General features: G+C 36.5%; 1 protein-coding gene and 2 long non-coding RNA genes across 6 annotated transcripts; 2 read left to right on the top strand and 1 right to left on the bottom strand.

Annotated features, from left to right (window-relative positions):
- Window positions 1-102: 102 nt before the first annotated feature.
- Window positions 103-15,735, top strand: nfascb (neurofascin homolog (chicken) b). Of its 4 annotated transcripts, XM_023956760.2 has the most exons (28): window positions 103-285; window positions 926-962; window positions 4,764-4,887; window positions 4,970-5,075; window positions 5,164-5,354; window positions 5,713-5,835; window positions 5,944-6,162; window positions 6,544-6,655; window positions 6,786-6,973; window positions 7,052-7,183; window positions 7,257-7,400; window positions 8,028-8,139; window positions 8,244-8,407; window positions 8,484-8,631; window positions 8,756-8,880; window positions 8,952-9,053; window positions 9,150-9,347; window positions 11,008-11,078; window positions 11,161-11,383; window positions 11,570-11,685; window positions 12,337-12,547; window positions 12,638-12,760; window positions 12,982-13,155; window positions 13,247-13,378; window positions 13,605-13,674; window positions 14,497-14,508; window positions 14,630-14,671; window positions 14,749-15,735. In XM_023956760.2, the coding sequence occupies exons 3-28, from the start codon at window positions 4,812-4,814 to the stop codon at window positions 14,975-14,977; spliced, it is 3,543 nt and encodes a 1,180-aa protein (XP_023812528.1). In that variant the 5' UTR covers window positions 103-285; window positions 926-962; window positions 4,764-4,811; the 3' UTR covers window positions 14,978-15,735. The 4 variants fall into 4 exon arrangements, with proteins under 4 accessions (XP_023812528.1, XP_023812529.1, XP_023812531.1 ...); XM_023956761.2 differs by lacking the exon at window positions 926-962; XM_023956763.2 differs by lacking the exon at window positions 14,497-14,508.
- A 911-nt stretch (window positions 15,736-16,646) lies between these two features.
- On the bottom strand, window positions 16,647-18,082 carry LOC144994073 (uncharacterized). Its single transcript, XR_013657457.1, has 3 exons — window positions 17,984-18,082; window positions 17,542-17,603; window positions 16,647-16,847 (listed from the first exon to the last, which is right to left on the bottom strand). It is a non-coding gene; the product is annotated as an uncharacterized LOC144994073 (long non-coding RNA).
- Window positions 17,646-18,656, top strand: LOC144994074 (uncharacterized). Its single transcript, XR_013657458.1, has 2 exons — window positions 17,646-17,758; window positions 18,461-18,656. It is a non-coding gene; the product is annotated as an uncharacterized LOC144994074 (long non-coding RNA).
- Window positions 18,657-22,142: the final 3,486 nt, after the last annotated feature.

The raw sequence follows: 22,142 nt of genomic DNA, 5'->3' as shown, positions 1-22,142 counted from the left end.
CTTGTTCTTACACCGTCCACACATTGAAAGTGACGTCTAAAACCATGTGTGGATTTCACAATGGGTTTATTATCACAGTCACTTGAGCCACGTTTGCCAGGAGTGTGACCTTAGATGGAGACAGCCATTCTAGTGAACCGTATGGATGTGGTCCCACTGCAGCCTCTGTTTTAACATGACAAACTGAAAAATAGGACTGAGTAAAGGAGACGCTCAGTGTGGAGATGCTGTTACCCAGCTTCAGTGACAGCAGAAGATAGCTACTGCTTTTCACAGGATCTAAAGGTACAAGCTTATGTTTATCACAGCCGTGCTTTGTTTTAACTGTGTGATTCTTATTTTGCACAAAGTGTCAGAGTACATTCAACTTCTTGAGCAAGAAGTTTTAAATAGACGATAGGGGATGATGAGTTGATGATGTCACTTTATTACACAAGTAGCTCCTTATCTAAAACCTAATCAACTTTTCTATTCATTCCATTGTGTGGTGACTGAAATTAAAAACAAAGTGTTACAGTATAGCTAAGATAAAGTGACAAATACTTTGCACTAATGACTTCTGAAAGTCAAAATTTTTCAAATTTGGTATAGTGCTTTAATTGTACAAAATCTCAAATATATATTGTTAGCATCCGTGTGCATTGTTATATTGGTAACTGGCTTTAAAATGATCGACAAGAAGCTTTAGCAGTGTTTGTGTCTGAAGTTAGTACACTTGATACAACAGTTATATTGTTGTGATTTATTTGTTATTTCTCATGACCTAATTTCTCAGACCATAATTTCTCTTACAAAATTATTCCTTATTGCAATTCTTATGATGTCATGGTCAGAAATGTTGCATCACATACATAATAAAATACCTAGCTTAGGATTCAAGTTTATGTTCTCTCTGCACCTGCATGGATTTTTTTTTTTCTTACAGGTGTCCACCTCTGGGAGTCCAGAGACAGATCTGATAGGTAATCTGGTTTTCCTCAGATTTATCTGCAAAATTAGTCTGAAAAGTGGAATGATAAAATTAATATGTTTAACTTTCATCTCTTCTCTTTCTTACACTTTGAGAGTGTCCAATTCTATTGGCCTTTTTTAGGACAAACTTTTTTTCTTGCAATCCATGTAATCAGCAGAGAGTAGAAAAAAAGGATTGTTTTTGATGACGTAGGGCTACACATGCCCATAGTTTGTTTCTTCTTTGGTTATGAGCTATTTAGTCAACAAAACTTCAAAATTCATTATATTTTGTCCAATGACATGATTAAAATACCTACAGTGTCATAGTATTTGAAGACATTTGTTTACGTTCTTTATATGGTTGTCTCCCCAACAGTCAATCATGTAGCTGAATTCTACTTATTTTATTTTATCATTTATCTCATCTATTGTTTTTTCTTGTTTAGTTATCATTTTTTCTGTTAAGTTTTCCACAGTTGTGTCATCTTTTAAATCGATAATCTGAGATCAAATGTTAAATAAGGCTTATGATGCCATCCATAATTGGCTAAAAGCATATGAACAACTATGGTTGAAAAACTTGAAACAAAAAGGGTTAATATTTCTGTTTGTTTTCAAAGACATCCTTTAGATGTAACCCTTTTACACTGGAGCATCAGCGGCGACATCTAACACACGCTTTCAAAGGACAGTCACTCCAGGCATAAGTTGCACATTTAAGAATGCGTTAAACGTGGTTTTATGCATTCAGCATGTGGCATTCACACCAGATGAGCGCCAGAAAAAAAGAGAACAGCAGGGAGGGACTTCTTCTCTTTCTTTTTTTACAGTTTACTAGCACATGTCCACCACCTACAGTTTGGTAGAGGCTTGGTGCGATACGTTGAAACGGTGCAAATCTTGTGAAGCTTGCTTTAGGCTTTATCAGCTTTATTCCAATATGTGAAAAACTTGGTGTCATATAATTGCAGCCGAGCACAAATCGCAATCATTCATGTCTCCTCCAGGATCATGTTCCAACAGTTGGCACCACTGTGTTTTGGAAAAGGACACTATTAACATATCACTACCAAATCAGAGTCTCTGATTAGTCGATTAGATTAGAGTCCCTAAAGGCGGCTGGGTAGCTCGGTTGGTAAGGTAAAGGGCTGCCACGCAGGAATCCAGGGGCAATTACCAATGGCGAGCAATTAACATCACCCAGTGGGGGTTCTTGGTCCTTGGACCCTCAACGCTGCTGCCTCCCGAGCGCGGTTGAGCTGCAGCTCACCGCTCCCCCAGGGGATGGGTCAAATGCGGAGAGGAATTTCCCATTGTGGGCTAACTAAAGTAAATATTATTATTATTAGTCAAAGTTCCGCTGGTTCCGTTGGTGTTCAGTTAACGCCCTGTTTGTACGTAGATAATGATCTTAAAAGGTTCAATCTGAATCAGCTGATTCTGACGTGAAGAAAAGCGGCTTTTCATATCAGCTTTGGACCTATATGCAACACATTACTTCCGTAAAGTGTAGTAATGTACTACACTAGTAGTTATGTATTGCACTTTACTACCGCAAAGCAGCTTTTTTCCATGATAAAATCAGCTGATTTATATGAAATGCATAGGCACTTCACTGCAGTAAAGTGTTGCACACCCGCAAGGCTGCTTTTCTCTGCTTCAGAATGCACTGGAATTATGTTAATTGTGTAAATGCTTGAAGAATTACTGTAGTCAACACTGAAGCTAAAGCTCCGGTGTTAAAGAGTCCATTTTTGTGATGGTTAAGTTAAACTATTGAAAACAAAAGTTAAACTTTTGGCTCTGTTCTGTTCAGTCCGTAAAATCATAACATCACCTATTTGAAGCATATAGTTAGTCACAGTGTTCTCTTCTACCATCAGCTCCCCCTGTCCTCTGTGTTGCTTTCTCGGTGCAGTGACGTTTTAATGTGCAATGGTATAGGCGCTGTGGGCCTGAACGGGGGGCTTGTTTGGCTGAACACTCCCTCTCACATGTCATCTGCTTTTGCTCGAGTCCGTGGCCACTCATGCCAGAGGAGAATCCAAGGGTATAGAGACTTTTTTGTCGTCACTGATCTGGCTCATCTGCTGCTGTGACTCTACAGTGTGCAATCTGGAGCATGGCACCGATCACTTTCAGGCCTGCCAAACAGTTCAATGCACGAGCAGAGAACTCTTTTCAAAGTGCCAAGAAGCTTGAAGACGTCTTTTTAAAACGTGGAAGAGGACAATGAGACCAGAACAGTGTTGTTTGATTTGATTTCAAATAAAAAAAAAATCTTTCCAATAAAGTTAACACTCTTAAGTAAAAAAGTATAAAAAGGTTGGCAGCCTTTTTGTTTTGCTTTTGCTGTTCTTTGCTAGCAAGTATTTGTTCAGTGAATGAATGCCTGAAAGCCTACACAGGTCATGAATCTGTCGACAGCTCTCAGATGTCTTTTGTCTGAAGCTAGAACAACTTCCCCAGAATCTCCGTTTCCTGGAAATGAAATTCCTCCACCTTTTACAGGATTTGAAGTTTTCATAACCCCTTTTTCTATTTGTCCTCCAAATTGTTATGAATAACTTGTTACTTTTTCAAAGGCTGAAATGAAAAGCAAAACGGTTGTATTTGGAAGATCTGTGTCCAGACGTCACATAACTTGAGATATGTCATGTAAAATTCATGTGACAGAAACAAACATTGCCTTCTTACAGCGCTCCCAAGATCTCTGCAGCCCACATTTTGATGTCATCAAACCACCAACAATGCAAACAGCACAAAACTGAGGCTGTTTGCAGCTTTCATTAAGACTCTTCATTAAACACAATCACACACTAAAACAAACAGTGTTGGTGCAATTGTAGAAGAACATACAGAAACTAAACAATATTATAAAGTCTGGCCTGAATTGTTAGCTTGCTATATTTAGACAGTCCTATAAATGTAGTTTAAGAGGCTGCATTTGATGATCAGAGTTACGAGAGCCTGTCTGGTCAGAGCTGTAAAGTGGGTGAGGTGTAGGAGGTGAATGGTGCTCATTCATTATTCATGAGGCGATCGGGCACAGTATGAGTGGCAGTCACAGCTAGAAACTCAATTACTGATTTGTATCAACTCGTCTAGGGTTCCTGACCTGATATTTAGAGAAATGAGGCATTAATTGGCAAACTGCGCACACAAAAATGATTTCCCGGGAACAATAATTGGATTATTGATGCATTGGGCAGAGATAGATTCAGAGAAAGACCTGATTTATCAGTGCACGACAAAAGGTAGGTTCTCACGACTTTTTGGTGTCATCAGTCATATGATGTGGGGTTTGTTACACATTTATGGGAAAATATGATATAGGAACGCACCAATATGAAAACAAGACACATAAGGATGTATTTTTTTCTCAGGCTTGGACATTAAATAATCTTTTATAGTAAGTGCTCTTACCAAAGTTTTCTGCAACAGCATATCAGTACTTCACCTAACTGATCAGGTTTTTAGCTACAAGCGGTTTCCAGGCCTTTTATGTTAACATCTAGTTGATAGATACTCTCAGTGTACTGAAATACAAATATATACCACCAGAGAGGAGTAACATAGTAAAACAAGAGATTTTTATGTTATAGATTTTTATGTTATTTTTAACCAAATTTTGAAGAATCTTCTACATTCTTTTAAAGTCTAAAGTGAAAATAATTTCCTTTAGTCCAGTTTGACTTTTTTTTTTACCTTAACTTATAATGAATTCCTTTGACCTGTGTTAAAAAAATTGGTACTCAAACAATTTTCTTTTCTTTTACATTTTATTCTTTTTCATTTAATTTGTTCAGAATATAACTGATGATCCAAATTCTCACTGGACTAAATGAACTGTAAAGATGATGAGGCTGGTTGGACCAGGGCTGCTGTTGCTACTATGGCACAGTGCTTGGTCTCTGGATATTCCACTCGATGGTGAGTCAGTCACCTCTGGTGTGTCTGTTTGCCTGCTTTAAATCTTTTGGGAAGAACTAATTTTGTATCTTTGTTTCTCCAGTCAGACAGCCTCCAACAATTATAAAGCAGTCCTTAAAGGACCATATTGTGGACCCCAAAGATACAATGGTCATAGAGTGTGAAGCTATAGGCAACCCGCATCCTACGTAAGACATGCTGCAACACGGAGGGGTTTTTGTAAAACTGTACCCTTTTGTTTTCCACTTCACCAATCTTTTCTATCTTTTGGTGAAGTTTCTCATGGAGGCGTGATGGAAAATATTTCAATGTGGCGCGTGACTCCCAGGTGTCGATGCGCAGGCGCTCAGGAACTCTAGAAATCTATGCCCGAAATAATCCAGAAAAGTATGAAGCAGTGTACCAGTGTATTGCCTCCAATCAGTATGGATCTGCGTACACCCACAAGATCAACCTACAAATGTACAGTAAGTCAAGAAATCAAAAAGAATGCAATTGCTGTCTTTGCTAGTACAGGAATATGTGCAGTGACTGATGTGTGCAGCCTTGGACAACATGGGTATAACCCTAAATCAAATGTCAATGACATATTTCCTTTCTGATTTCAGTATCATAAGTAAAACATTATTTTTCTCAGTTGATAATAATTTAATGTTACAAAAGGAGATTAAATGTGAGCGTAATATTTCTCCATTCTGTTAACACATGTTCAGCTTAGCTGCACTGTTCCAAGGCTGGGGCACAAATAGTATTTATACTATTTATACTATATATACTTGTTATAACAAGTTAGCTGATTATAAGTTTATGCTTGTGCTCCTGCAGGACCTCCAGTATGGCCACGGGAGCCTCTGGAGCCTGTAGTCATCAGCGCAGGTTTGCCCCTGGTTCTGCCATGTGAGTCCCCGGCAGGTCCACCTAAACCTGAAACCTACTGGATGTCCAGCTGTAAGTCTCCAGTGCATAAACTTGAGATCTGCAGCACAAAGATGTACACACACTCCAGTTCATGCCAATTATAAACTGGTTGCAAACCGTGATTCTTTTTGATTCTAGGTTCATATGCACGGCCGTTCAACTGGCCCATTCAGACGGCTTTCCCCACCATGCAGCCTGTGCGGCAGGACCGCAGGGTTTCAATGGGAATCAATGGAGATCTGTATTTCTCCAATGTGTTGTTTAATGACTCTGTTGTTGATTACTGCTGTAATGCTCGCTTCCCTCACAAGAATGCAATTCAACAGAAGACACCTGTGGTTGTTAAAGTGCTTTCAAGTGAGTAACTTAACTACTAAAAGTAAACGACAATTTTTGCAAACAGAAGTATTGTTGCTGTTTTTTTGACTTAGGGTCTTGGTGGCTTTTTCAAAGTACAAACACTTGCTTTGTTTCAACCCTAAGAATACTAACCCGTCCACATGTTTAAACCTCATCGTGCAAGACACGGGAGTGGAAAAAATGCTTCAAATCTGCTAACCCGTGTGGTTTTTTGAAAGGGATCAAATCTTAAGATGAATCTGGTTTCTTCCTTTCTTAGCTCTTTTCATTTTTTTTATTTTTTTTATTTAGGCATCACTTTAGTTTGTAGTGACAGATATTTTTTCCTGTTACATAACTTGTGTGTAAAGGAAGTCCTCTATCTGGGTTTCTTTATAGCTCGCTCCATTGCTGAGGCTGCCCCCACCTGGTTGTCTCCTAAGGGCTCGTCCAGCTCCAAACTGGTCCTGCAAGGGGAGGAGCTGCTCCTGGAGTGTATAGCTGCTGGAGTGTGAGTGTTAGAAAATGTCAAGGTGTTCCCTTGATTTATGACTTTCAGTTTATTTTCTGGTTGGCATGAGAACTATTAGCTTAATACAATAAAAGCCATCCAAAGTAAACATTTACTTGTGATCACCAAGGCCAACTCCTCATATTGCCTGGACAAAGGATGGAGACGAGCTTGCAGTGACGCCCAGTATGAAAATAAAGAATTTCAACAAAATGATTCAGATCCCAAAGGCAGCTTTTGAAGATGCAGGAGAATACACCTGCTCTGCAACCAACAAGATAGGTTACATTGAGCACACAATATCTGTCATAGTCAAAGGTCAGAATTTCACAAGGTATATTATTTTTCAGCTTGGTGTTACATATTTAAGTAACCTGTAAACTCTGCTGTTGACAGCGGCTCCATTCTGGGTAGAAAAACCCACAAATTTGATTCTGGCACCTGAAGAAACCGGGCGGCTGGTGTGCCGTTCTGATGGGGTTCCTCGTCCCACCATCAGCTGGTTCATGAATGGGGACCCAATTGAGGGTATGATCAAACATTCCATATTTTTTGAGAAAGTAAAAATTCCAACAATACCTTTTTCTTTTGGTATCATCAGATGCAATGCAACAGTCCAACAGACTGGTGGCTGGGGATACTATAACTTTGCGCAGTGTGACTGCAGAAAATACTGCTGTCTACCAGTGCAACGCCTCCAATCAGTATGGGTACCTACTGGCCAATGCATTTGTCAACGTACTACGTAAGTATTCTTTTGTGTGTGTCTGACTTTGTATCACAGCATTTAATAAGATTGAAGCATGAGGTTATTAAAAAAAACAAAAAACAAGACAGCCTTGTGGTGTTTTGACCGCACACAAATAATTGCCCATAGTAAAAGCATTACGATGTAAGCAGATCTTACTGGTATTTTTTATTTTATTTTATTTTATTTAACGATACATTTTTTAAGAAACAGTTGATTAAACAAAAATAACACACTGCAAAAAAAAACAATGCAATGGTTTTATTTTCTTTTTTATATTTTAATGTTCACCTGAAAGCCTAGCTCTGAATGTTTTGGTTATAACAGTTCAGGTGGGTACAACACATTTTACCTTACTTATTCTTTGCTAAACAAACTGCAAATACATTAGAGTTCAATTTCTACTCATGAGATGGTGTCAAGCTGACAGGATTTCCAACCACTAGGAACACCGCTCACAATAAGCCAAAAGACAGATTTACAATACTATATCTACAACAACGTTTAATTATTCTGTGAAAGGAATCAATCTGTAGTCCACTTTTTAAGTTCATTTTAGTGTGTACACAATAAACAAATTAATTGGATGTCTTCATTGGCTGTTACCAATATTATCTTTTCCAGATTCAACTCCTCGCATCATTGGGCCTAGAAATGAAGTTGTCAAAGTGATAGAGGGAAGTCGAACGTTTTTAGACTGTCGCTTCTTTGGTTCTCCTGTGCCTGACCTGCGATGGTAAGATCCTAGCAAAATGACACTTTAGTCCACAAAGTAAGAAAATAAATCAACCCCTCATTTGTCTTTGTTTTCCCACATTTCTAATGGGTAATCCAACTCAGGTCAAAATATGGACAAGGCAATCTTGAGGGAACTCGATTCAAGACTCACAGTAATGGAACTCTTGAGGTCAAACGGATACAACTACAAGATGAGGGAACTTACGTGTGTGTCATCAGCAACATTGCAGGACGAGATGAGAACCAAGTCCGAGTGGAGGTCAAAGGTTAATATTGCATTCATTTGGTATGTTTTGTGCGAAAGATTTAGTATTGAATATCCTTCCCCACCATTATTTTCAGAGCCCATAGTAATAGTCACCAAACCACAGAGTATGAAGGTAATCCGAGGAAGTGATGTGCGCCTTGAGTGTGCTGTCAAAGCAGATGCCACTACTCCATTCACAACATCATGGATAAAAAACAAAAAGCAAGTCACTTTTGGCTGGAGGTGAGTATTTATGTTTAATACATAATACGGTCATTTGATTTTTAACACTGTATATTTTGCACGACTGTAGATACCCTTAAAGTGTGAGCCATCGAACATCTTCATTCTCCCCTCTTGTCCTCAGAGTTTCTCTGGATGAATCAAATCTAGTCATTACTGATGTGAACAGAGGAGATGAGGGCAATTACACCTGTGTCTTTAAGAATGAGCTGGACCAGAAGTCTGCCTCTGCACACCTACTGGTGATGGGTATGTCTTGGCTAAATATCATATCAAACACAATCCAGGGATTAAATATATATTTAAACCTTTGCTTCCAGATCGTCCTAATCCTCCAACTAACCTGGAGTTGTCTGATCCATTTGAACGCAGTGTACGACTCAGTTGGGTACCTGGTGACAGCAACCATAGCCCAATTACAGGTAAAAGTTGTAAACTATACCTTACAAATTGAAACTAAAGTGTTTGCATGGTACTTTTTTCTGTTAAAATATATTTTACCTATCTTTTTAAAACAGATTACTTGGTGCAGTATGATGATGATGACTGGCTTCCTGGAAAATGGCGAAATCTGTCTACATACCCAGGGAATCTTAACTCTGTTATCCTACATCTCACACCATTTACCTATTATGAGTTCAGAGTTATTGCAATTAACGCTATTGGAGCCAGTCGTCCAAGTCGTTCATCAGCTCGTTTCCAGACCAGTGGTGCACGTGAGTTTTCCTGCTGTTAAATGTTACATCCATTTTCTAAACCCATTTTGTCCCTTTCGGGGTCACAGGGCTGCTGAAGCCTAACCCAGCCACTCGTAGGCGAAAGCAGGGTACACCCTGGACTGGTTGCTAGCCTGTCGCAGGGCCTCAATCACACATTCACACCTCGGAACAAATTGGAGTAACCAATTAATCTATGAAGAATGTTTTTGAACCGTGGGAGGAAACCGGATTCTTCGGAGAAAACCCATGCATGCACAAGGAGAATATACAAACTCTACACAAAAAGGTCTCCCATTGGTGTTCTATTTCAGGTTCCCCAATCGGTACTTGAACTGGCTGGGGGACTTGAAGAAAGGAAGTGTAATTCTTTGTTTCCATTGGTAATAGTCAAGCATCCCTGATATTTGATTTAAATTTCGTGCTAATTTTCCTTTAATTTGCTCTCTTTACCAAAGTTTTGCCCACTTTGTCTTCATGAGCAGAAAGATGGACAAGCAGTGTGAGCATTTGCAACATAAACATGACTATTGATTAACAATTGATCTACATTTTTAAGCAAAACTGTTGCAGTGTGAACCTTGCACGCATTTTACACAGCAGCAGTGGTTTTAGTATTAGACTTAGTATTAGACTTTAGGGTTACTGATCACCCACCAGATTTATCCAACAAACGTAAATGTTGACCCTTAAACAATATTTTATCCTTAAATGTAACAATGTAGAAAAGGATTTAATTTGAAAAATACAAAAATCCTGATTGGTCTTTTTATATAATTTTTAATGATCCAACTTTAACCAAACTGGAACTTTGTGTGTTGGTGAGAGAGTACATGTAAAGTTGGACAAGTCAATTGTTTTGTCTTTGATGTTGAAAATTTGGAACTTTTGGGGTGCTTTGTTACCCTAAATAAAATTTATTAAAAAAGAAAAGCTCCGTAATACTCTATCATTGCAAAAACTGAATCTTGAGAAGGCAAGACCTTGTTTCAAGAATGAAATTCGTATTTTCTGTCTTGCACGAAAAACAATCTTATCAAAAAAGTTTTTCAATGGCAAAATAATCTTGGTTTGAGAAAATTTTATAGTGCGTAGCATTTATTTATCTCATTTATTGGTAAGACGATGTTTCTTACCCCATTGATAAGTTTTCTTTTGCTTTTTTAAAGAAACAAACCAAAACAAAACAAATTGCTCATCAGGCATAAAAACTTCCTCAATCACCTCTCCCTGTGTATTATTGGTGTCTGTCTGTTACAAAAATGTTATCTAACATCATAAATCTAGCCAAAATTTTAATAATAACATATACAAGTTTTTATCGAGTTGAAAAGGTATTTCCCATTGAACACTTTGGGACATGAGATGGAAGTTGTAGCGCAAAACTTTGACATTACACCTTATTTGGTTCATAGCGTATGGCTGTACCTACTTTTATATAATTAGGGTCAACAGTGATGATAAAATAGGAAAATGTACGTATCCAATAAGCAGTTAAAGCTAATATCTTATGTACTGTTCCTTTATCATGACAGCCAAAAAAGCGAATAATACATACAGTATATAATACATATATATTTTTAAGGCCAGTCTGGCAGATCCTTATCTGCTGCTCAACTTCTCTCTTCGTCAAAAATCATATCTGGTGTTTCCTTCACAGCCCCAGATGTCATCCCAAAGAATGTGAAAGGTGTGGGCACATGGAGAAATAACATGGAAATTAGCTGGGAGGTAGGACTTAAACTGCAAAAAATCAAAGATATTGCGTAAATCTAAAATACATCGTTACCTTCTGTTACTGCTGTGCTTTCAGCCTCTGACTTACAGAGAGTGGAACGGACCACACTTGAAGTATCTGGTGTGGTGGAGAAGGAGAGATTCTAGAGAAGAGTGGAAGAATGCAACCACAAAGTGGCTGAGATACTACATCTATGATGCAGACACCTTCACCCCTTATGAGATCAAAGTCCAGGCTGTCAATGACTTTGGGCTGGGCCCAGAGTCCCCTGTTGTCATTGGTTATTCTGGTGAAGACCGTAAGTCCCACAAATTCTATTAATTTCGTTTTTAGTGATGTTAACAGCATTTATTAATGTAAATTATGTCTGTGATGGAATATTGAAACTTTGCAATCTTCTCACTGCGTCATACCTGTTCTTTAGCAAGACAATTGAAAATTTATCAAATAAAAACAGTTTTTTTTCTTTCCACTCTTCCTGAAGGCCCTTTGGCAGCACCTTTAAATCTGAGAATTTCTGACATTGAAAGTACTCAGGTCACTGTGCACTGGGACCCAGTGTCACGAGAGAACATCATGGGGGAACTAAAAGAGTACAAGGTATGCCTGCTGTAATTTTGACAAACTATAATGCAGATTGAGAAACAATTTTAGTTAATATAATTTCACAGGAATACATCACCAGCTGATAAATACTATAAATTAGGACTTTAAAGTCTTGGTTTATTGTATTTTAAAGATTTAAAGACAACAAATGGTCATCTCTAGTTTGTAAATGTATTTATTTGTTATTTATTTTCAATAGTTTACAGATTACTAAAAATAAATCTTTTCACAATGCAGGGTATTCTATAGGTTATTCATCAAACAAGCAGCAAGAGGAAGAATTTTACAGTTAATGGTTTCGGTAAACTGTATAATTATTGTCCATTCAATTTACTGGGAAATGTTAAGACATTGCAGTTTATAGTTTGGTCTAAACTTAAATACAGTTTAGACTTAGATATAGTTTTCAAGTATTTAAATCTGATTAAAGGGCAGCTGTGTCGCAGAAGGTAAAGCGGTCAACCTCTGATCAGAAGATCAAGGTTCAGTTCCTGCTCTGCTCTGCCCGTCCACGTGTCGAAGTGTGTTTTGTTGTAAAAGACTCGTAACTAAAACATGCCAAGTTTATTACTCAGTCCTGAGTCTTAAACAAAAACAATGATTCAAGTAAATCTTAAAAGATGTGCGTCACCTCTCATCTCTCAGGTCTACTACTGGAGAGACAGCAGTCAGTTGCGGTGGCTATGGGTCAACAGAGGAATGAAGTCCAAAATATTCCCAAACAATGATCCGGAACCATCTGGAGTCATCACAGACCTCATACCCTACAGCAACTATAAAATGTACATAGTGGTGGCTAACAGTAGATTTGAAGGGCCGCCGAGTAACAATATACACTTTTCAACACCTGAAGGAGGTAAACAAAAATAATGAGTTAGTTGAAACTTTAAAAAAGTGGAAGTTTTCATGTGTTGTTTCATTTATGTCTGTGTTTTACTGCTTTTAGTACCATCCGCCCCCACATCCTTTAGAATCCAACAACGCCATCTGGACAGTATTTATGTGGACTGGGATCTGCCAGCGGAGCCCAACGGGATCATCACTGGATACTCTCTGAAGTATCACACATGTAGGCGAAAGCTCTGTCTAGCACACGCTTTAACAAACTCTCAAAGAGACAACACGGTGTGGCCTGTAATGGGATGTAGCTGGAGTATGTCCTCAAGAAGGTCTAAAATGATTTTGTGTCCAATTTCAAAGGATGTGACGTTTATTTTACCTGCATCAAAATTGCCTCTAAATTTAAAATGCCACTATATTTTTTTTTAAATTTGCCTGTTCTCATCTCAGTGAACGCTACCAGAGGAGAGGAGATGAGAGTTGAGGAGTTCCCACCTAATGTGACAAGCTTCTCCATCCGCCGGTATGACCGATACACTCGCTACTGGTTCTCTGTGGCAGCCCGAACTCGGATTGGAATTGGAGAGTGGCATACGGAGGAGTCGCCCCATTACACCACAGAAAGTAGTTAGCAGTTGATTTTCAAGCTGTGTCTGGTCTACAAAATGAACCCTCTTTTGTTGCCTTCAGTTTAAACAGTGTTTATGTCCCTCAGCGTACGCTCAGGACCAGGTGGACATCACAACACAAGGCTGGTTCATTGGGATAATGTGTGCTGTGGCTCTCATCGTGCTCATCCTCCTCATAGTCTGCTTTATCAAGAGAAGTCGAGGCGGGAAATACCCAGGTAAAAAAGAGCCACAAAATATCAAGTTCAATCTATTTTTATCAAGCATCCATCACAGGTTTTAATGTAGATATGTTTTTAGATGAAGATAAGATATTTCAAACTATCATTTTGTGTTATTATAACTTGTAAAATAAATCATTTTATGACAACAGTGACCAACTTGTGATAAGGTAAACTGCTTTTGTTTCCTAATGTCCTTATTTAACAATTGCTGTTTTTGCAGTTCGAGAGAAAAAGGACATTTCACTGGAGCCTGTAGATGACAAAGATCAGGAAGGTTCATTTGACTATCGGTAAGTATTACAGCAAACCAATGACATGAAATAAGATCCAAATACTTACAGTTTTACTAATGCAATAAACATTTACCTAGGTATTGTACAATGATTTTTAATTTTTAAACAGTTAAAAACATCCCTTTTATGTTTTTCCAGTGTTTTAAGTATGAAAGTTTATATGACAGCATTGTTTCGATGCCTAATAAATTAAATAAATTAAAAAGTTGATATGTCAAAATGACATTGTGGACACAAGTTCACAAAAGATATATATATATATATATATATATATATATATTAATAACATCAAAAATCAAAGACAATTCAATGGCTTATTTGTATGGGCACCTACTCAGATTTTTTTGAACATATGAAACCATCATATTTATCAGAAAATCAAATGTTTTTTAAGTCAAACTGATACTATAAAACATAATTTTATAACTCAGTAAATTGATCTAGACTATTAAATAAGAAATTATTTTGTAATGGTAAAGATTAATTAGGATTATGTTATAGTCATCCACAAGAGCACAGTTTAGACCATTTTGAACTAAAACAAATACTCTAAAAAATCTTTTTTTTACAAAGATGGCAGCTATTGCCATCGATAGACTGTTTTTGTTTGTCAACCTGATAAATTAATCGACCCTCAAAAATGTATGTGGGTATTTTAAGGTTGACTAAGCTAACATAGTGTTGTATAGCAACAAATGAAATCTGTTTTTGAATAAAAAATAAATAGTTGCATCCAACCTAAATTTATTTTGTTTTGTTTTTTACCCTACATTTCCTCCGATCCCTCATCCCTGTTCTTTTCACACTGAAACACTGCAGATCCCTTGAAAGGTATGACATGACTAAATGTTGACACATTGACACCACTGACACTTCAGTTGTCAATATGTTCAGAATTAGTTTCTTTCTTGTTCAGACAAACTGACCTTAAATAAACATTTGAATATTTTAGGATAGCACATATCTCCACGCTGCCTTTTCCTCGGAGGCACATGTAAGTATTCTGCTGATGTTGTGCAGTCACTGTGCCAAATTCTCCACTAAATACTGTCACTTGTACACATTTGGTAGAGAGGAGGAGAGGCTTCAAAGAGCCCAGCCAGCTGTGGAAGCCATGATGAAACGCGTAGACAGTGACGACAGTCTGGTGGAATATGGAGAAGGAGGGGAGATGCAGTTTGAAGAGGATGGCTCCTTTATCGGACAGTACACAGGAACCAGGCGAGATGTCAGAGACTTGGATTTCAGTGGAGGTCTGGAGCTCCAGTCTCCAATGAATACTATATACTCCCTTGCATGAAGACCGAACTTTAAAAAGCTTTCAGCCTTGTGACTTTGCTGCGCTTGAGCCCCCTAATTTGAAGAACTTGGGCTCAGCTTGTATTTTTTTCAAAGGGGAAAGACAGCGATCAACCAGCACGGAGACTGCTAGAGAAGTCGGGTGTTATCTTTCTCAGAAGATTTTTTGATTTGATGAAGCAAAAGTGTTATTTTGTACATTTTGTGTTTACAGATTTTATCCTTTTAATAATCCCAATGGTTGAGAGATTTTTACTGAGCACCATGAGAGACAGGCAAAAATCGTCTTATCATGTTGATAAGAGCAGGTAGAATATCTAAGTGCCGGCTGTAAATGCATATTTTTTTATCCAAAAAATAGGATTGCACAATTTTTAGTGCTTGCACTTCAGAATAACAGCTGCATAACACACTTTATCATTCAGGGAAGCCATGATGGACCCAGCCCAGAACCAAAGGATCACTTAAGTCTGAGTTCAGTTCCACTCAGATGGATCTGTATTCTAATTGTTAGTGCATCTTTGTCATCTTTATTATGGCCTTTAGCATTATTCTTGCTGATAAATGACTGTTGTCTGTTATAGCAGAGCAGCAAGGAGTCAGGGAAACCCACAACAAAATCAGAACAAGTGCATTATTTTTCACCCGTGGGAGGAGCATTATTTGTAACGATGTGTGCTGTGTACTAACCTAAAGAAAGTGAATATATTGATATTGCAATAGTATATTAAAATGTTGCTTTATTAAATCTCAATTTTATCACTGTTGTTTATATTTTGTGTCACTATAAAAAAGATCTGAATCATGGAAATAGTTTTTTTTTTCAGTCATTATTTTTCTTGCAGTCAGTCCTAAACATTTCTCGGTAACGCTTTCTTTTACAGTACAGTACTTACAGTGTACATAAGTGGTATTTACATGGTACTTATAGTGTAACTACTGGGTACTTTCAGGGTACTTACATGGTACTTTTTATGGAATTTACTGGGTACTTACAGTGTGTTTACATGGTACTTTCTATGGTACTTTACTGGGTACTTACATGGTACTTTTTGTGTCTACTCTGTACTTACATGGTACTTACTGTGTATTTATATGGTACTATTTGGTTCATACCTATGTGGTACATACTGGGTATTTATAATATTCTTACTGGGTATTTACATGTTGTGCAAAGGTGTCTTTTATGGTACTTACCACATGTAAGAAGAAGGTAAGTACAAATAAAGTACCTTTAGGTCTGCACTCGCTGCACGTTTCATGGTATTTACCATGAATTTACCACAGAAACTACCCCTTAAGTACACTGAAACTGTAACTGTAAAAGAAAGTCAGCCCTATTTCCACTCAACTACATGGTACTTTCATTACTAAATACCGGGTATGTTCACTTGAATATTACTTGGTACTTACCCCTTAAGTACAATGAAACTGTACTGTAAAAGAAAGTCAGCCCTATTTCCACTCTATTACATGGTACTTTCAGTAGTAAATGCTGGGTATGTACACGTATTACCATCCCGTACAGTGTACATGAACACACTTGGTCTTCTGACCTCACCACATGAGACAATGCTAACCTGTTGGTAAGGGTAAAGTAACTACATTGTGAAAAAATATTCTGGCCTGACTACTTCTTGTAACATGAGGCAAGTTTAAAGAGAAACAAGAGCAGTGAAAACAACAATCTTTAATATGATACATGTCTGCAGCATACAAAGTCTCATCACAATGAAATAGGTTTTAAGTACATAACAGTACAAAGGAGAATTCTAAAAAACACATTATTGGCCTGAGGGTCGTGCTTTTTGTCCATCAAAATTCTTTCAGCAGAGTTTGGTAACGGTGCAGGACTTCTTCAGGGTTTGTAACTGCAAGAAAATTCACAATATGAGCTCAAGTGAACATAAAAAGCATAACGACTTTGATGAAATACAAAATAAATTTTACTTATTTAATCATTTCTGTAATGAGTTTGATAAATTTCTGTGAATTCTTTATCGCAATTGTCAATTTCCATGCGGGAACCTCCCAAATGGATGAATAAAGTTGTCTATCTATCGCTTTGACTGTAATGCTTGAAATTAATCAATTATCCTCATTTATGAACATGACAATAAATTATTCACAACTTTATATTTTAGTTACATAAACAAGAACAACAACAAAAAATCAAAGAAAAAAAAATCAAAATTGCCATAAAAAAATCTAATTTGTTTAGACAAAGAATGACAAAAGCAATGTTTTAATTGGCAATTGCTGTGTATTTCTTCTTTATAAATATTATTCGCACCTACAATTTGCATTAGCATGAAAAACATTGCAGTGTAAAAGAAAAGGAAAAAAAAAAATAAATAGGCAATTTCAAATTCAACACAGTAACTCAAAAATATGTTTTAATTTTCAAACAGTTACATTCACTGTTGGGTGGTATTGTTGTCTCTATCATATTTGAAAATAAACAAATAAATAAAATAAAAACGGCGAAAGAAAAGAAAATGGGGAAAAGGCAGTTAAACTCTTCATTAATGTAAATAATTTGTCCACTTGGAGGATTTAACTTACTTTAGCTTACTCTCCTGTGGCTTCACGGATTCGTCTGCGATGTCTTCTTCACCACAGCTGATCTAAAGCGGTAAAAAGACGGAAGTACGTCATCATTATTTTAAATAAACGCCTTTCTTTGATTTTCCCAGAAAGACGTGCGCTCAGTCAAACGAGCACAGAACAACAGACTTTATCATGTAGGCTACGTGCTTGTTTTACAGGTGCCTCTCTCCTGGTAAGTAACAACAATGTTTGTAGATTTTCATTACAAACTTTGAAAATGTATACATGAAATAACTGAAATTATTGCAGTAAGGTAGACATGCTCTTACGTCACGTTTCAAACACAGAGAGATAGTGGCTTGAAATCACGAGGTTAGCTTCTTTATAAAGTTTGATCAGTTTAAATATTTACATGTAATTTATCCAATATTTTAAAAAAACAAAAACACTGGCTTACCTGCCAGATGAAGAGAAATTCAAACTGTTGCGCGCGCCTCGAGGCTCTCCAGATTAATCTGCACGTTCACTTTGGGGGTAGTTGTGCTGCATTCAAGTGCGCTGGGAATTTGCAACTTTACTTGCACCGACCTACTTAACAAAAACACACACTCGGGGTGTTTTTAGTGTTAAAAGTAAATATTTAGCCATGTTGTTTTACATATTTTCCTGACATCATATAATATATATTAAAACAAGTTCATTTTTAGAACAATATTTAAAAAAAGTTAAGTTTTGAATAATTTATTATCATGTTTTTAAATGAGGATAGTACTTGATTAATTTCAAGCATTACAGTCAAAGCGATAAAAAAATTCATGGAGATTTATCAAACTCATTACAGAAATGATTAAATAAGTAAAATTTATTTTGTATTTCATCAAAGTCGTTATGCTTTTTATTTTCACTTGAGCTCATATTGTGAATTTTCTTGCAGTTACAAACCCTGAAGAAGTCCTGCACCGTTACCAAACTCTGCTGAAAGAATTTTGATGGACAAAAAGCACGACCCTCAGGCCAATAATGTGTTTTTTAGAATTCTCCTTTGTACTGTTATGTACTTAAAACCTATTTCATTGTGATGACACTTTGTATGCTGCAGACATGTATCATATTAAAGATTGTTGTTTTCACTGCTGTCTTGTTTCTCTTTAAACTTGCCTCATGTTACAAGAAGTAATCAGGCCAGTATATTTTTGTTACAATGTAGTTACTTTACCCTTACCAACAGGTTAGCATTGTCTCATGTGGTGAGGTCAGAAGACCAAGTGTGTATATACACTGCACAGGAAGGTAATACATGTACATACCCAGCATTTACTACTGAAAGTACCATGTAATAGAGTGGAAATAGGGCTGACTTTCTTTTACAGTACAGTTTCATTGTACTTAAGGGGTAAGTACCAAGTAATATTCAAGTGAACATACCCGGTATTTAGTAATGAAAGTACCATGTAGTTGAGTGGAAATAGGGCTGACTTTCTTTTACAGTTACAGTTTCAGTGTACTTAAGGGGTAGTTTCTGTGGTAAATTCATGGTAAATACCATGAAACGTGCAGCGAGTGCAGACCTAAAGGTCAAGGCACTTTATTTGTACTTACCTTCTTCTTACATGTGGTAAGTACCATAAAAGACACCTTTGCACAACATGTAAATACCCAGTAAGAATATTATAAATACCCAGTATGTACCACATAGGTATAAACCAAATAGTACCATATAAATACACAGTAAGTACCATGTAAGTACAGAGTAGACACAAAAAGTACCATGTAAGTACCCAGTAAAGTACCATAGAAAGTACCATGTAAACACACTGTAAGTACCCAGTAAATTCCATAAAAAGTACCATGTAAGTACCCTGAAAGTACCCAGTAGTTACACTATAAGTACCATGTAAATACCACTTAAGTACACTGTAAGTACTGTACTGTAAAAGAAAGCGTTACCCATTTCTCATAAAGGTTGGTGACCTTCATTGTTCTGCCTGGGGAGGCACACAGGAACTGCCTGTGCTTTCAAAGTTAGTTTGTGGTTGTGTTGGTTTCCTCCTTTAGGACCTTTGCTTGTTACATATCTTGCCTTGTTATTTCATGCCTGGATTTTTTGGGAAATGTGGAGAAGTCAATTGAAGGAGAATGGAAGAAGAACATCTTACAGTCAACTTTTTCTTTTTTTATTACACAAGATGAAGAATTAACTACATATGGTTGTCTTAAGACTTAAAGCATCTGAAAATTAAACCCAAAAGATTTCATGTAAAAGAGACAAATAATAAATAAAAATAATTTAAAAGAAGAAGCTGCGGTCATAGAAATACATGTGAGTAAACACACCAGAAAAGACTACAGAAAGAGAATTCATCATAGGAATCGAATAACTGCCAAGAACATATTTTTAATAATCTACAAAAGCAAACAGCCAATATAAAAAATGAGGATTTAATAGGGTTGTTGCCAAGGGACAACTAAGTTTTTAATGGAAATAAATTTGTAACGGTTAGGACTGCAAGGGTTAGGTCAGATTTAGTCTGACCAATGCCCTTCTGAGAACAATGATCAATCGAGTTTTCTTGGAAAGCAGCAATAATAAGATGTCAACGAAATATTCTTCTAGTGGACCTTATTTGGTGAAATTTACTTAACAGCTTACCAAGGTCTTTCTTGTAAGAAAATGTGGTCTTTTTCAGGCTACTAACTGCCTACAGGTTGGAGCTACCTTTCAAGTCTTAGTTTTTTTCCTAAAACATCTTATTTAAAACTATCTCATCTTGGAATATGTTAAGATATCTAATCTACAGATGTCCTCATCAAATGATATAGATACACAAACAGCACATTTTTCCCTGTCTTTACAGGTTGTCGTCCCTTGCCATCATTGGATTTAGAGCACTTTCATACTATAAAGACTGGTCCTTTAAAAAAAATTAACAATGACAAGACTTAAACAGTCTAAACACTACTTCTAAGATGAATATTTTCAAGAAAGGTTTCTATCAAGATTATGTAAAATGAAAGAGATGCAGTCCACTTGTTTTTTGGTGGTAAACAAACAGCCTCACAATAACTTGTGTGAGAGAAATATAAAGCATATTTTAAACCAACAGTCAAAATTTAATTTTAAACTTTGAGAAATCTTAACTATAAATATTACTGGTTGTTTTCTTTCATTAAATGACAAACAAGATAAGGTTTCAACTGCATGTTCATTTTCTTAAAAACACAGCATGAATTGAAAAGGCGCAAAGGTTAATCAGACCAAAGAATTTGATGGAAAAATAATCAATTAAACAGTAATCTCTCCTGTTTTACCAGGTCCTTCAAAATTGTTTTGAGAAAAAATTTGGAATCTTGAACTTTGTCATTTTAAAAAGTCCTGCCTTAAAATGGGAAAGCTGTGTTCATCTGAGGGATTCAAATATTGATAAATTTGAGTTTCAAAGTGACTTGATTCACTTTCTTTGGTAATAAACTAAGCTTGATCAGCAGATTTAAACTCAATCATTGTGACAGTAAAGGTTTACTCAAACAAAAGTCATGACTCATGATCAGCCTTTGTACCTGTTTTGCCATGCATGTGTGCTGATGTGAGTTAAGAAAAAAAAGCTAAAAAAAATTCAGAAAGAAATGTGTATGTAAATTGTAAATTAGATTTGAAAAGACCAAATGACAATATTATAATAAGATTAGTGTGCAATGTTTCAACCAAATGGAAAATTCAGGTGTAATAAACTATTAACATTTATATGTGGTCATGACAGTCTTTTCTTTTTCTCATTTAAATAAATATCGGTTCAAAAAAATTATTTTTTTCCAAATTTAACATGTTTTGCTGTTTTCATTTTATTTTTTTTATAAAACAAATTGGAACCACCCAACCAACCTGCCTCATCAAAGCTGGAACATTCCAGTTTAGGACAGGTAAAGCAGGGGGGTGGGGTGCTACGCGAGTATATGAGAGGCATATTTCTGGACCTGGAAAAAATCAGCACAACTATTTTTAAAGATTCTATACTTGATTCAATTAAAAAAGGTATTATGTTACATGTTAATCTTTCACATTTTTGTTTCTGAACAAAAAGGTGTGCAAATTAGCCGACATATAAATAGTGGACCGAAATATTTCCCTTAATTTTATGTCAATTCATTTTTTATATATTCATTGTTTTGTGTAAAATAGATACAGTAAAGCTATAATATTACTGACCGTATACGCCTTCAGCCTTCTAAACAAACCACCCTGAACAAAATTTAAGACAGTGACAATCGTTCTCTTGCTCCTTTACACTGTTTTTCCTTTCTTGTCTCCCATATGTAATATTCCTCTCTATTTGGCCTCAAATACAAACAGGGTTTTTACAAATATACACCTCTTGTGTCCAAAGGCTACATAACCCCCAATTGAAACAGCAAAATCTGTTCAACACAAGAGCCCAGCAGCTCTTATGTATTTGCTCAGCTGCTAAACGTAAAATGAGATGGTGACAATAGTAAAAAGTTGCTTTAATTAACAATAACTATTATAATATCACTAATGTTTTATTTGTAATATTTCACGCTATTTGTTGTCAAGAATAGTAAATTATGCAACGAATGAAATGACGTGCTTTACAAGATAC

This window comes from Oryzias latipes, chromosome 7, assembly GCF_053564925.1.
Source record: "Oryzias latipes strain Hd-rR chromosome 7, Olatipes_Hd-rR_3.1".
NCBI classification, from domain to species: domain Eukaryota; kingdom Metazoa; phylum Chordata; class Actinopteri; order Beloniformes; family Adrianichthyidae; genus Oryzias; species Oryzias latipes.
Note: the sequence above shows the minus strand (reverse complement) of the source record. Positions and strands in the feature narration are given on the sequence as shown.

Excerpts from the sequence above, each read along its gene's own strand:
- nfascb (XM_023956761.2), top strand. The coding sequence starts at position 4,812 with ATGATGAGGCTGGTTGGACCAGGGCTGCTGTTGCTACTATGGCACAGT. Across the intron at positions 5,355-5,712 it reads GATCAACCTACAAATGTACA|GACCTCCAGTATGGCCACGG; the intron begins GTAAGTCAAGAA and ends GTGCTCCTGCAG. Across the intron at positions 12,548-12,637 it reads CTTTTCAACACCTGAAGGAG|TACCATCCGCCCCCACATCC; the intron begins GTAAACAAAAAT and ends TACTGCTTTTAG.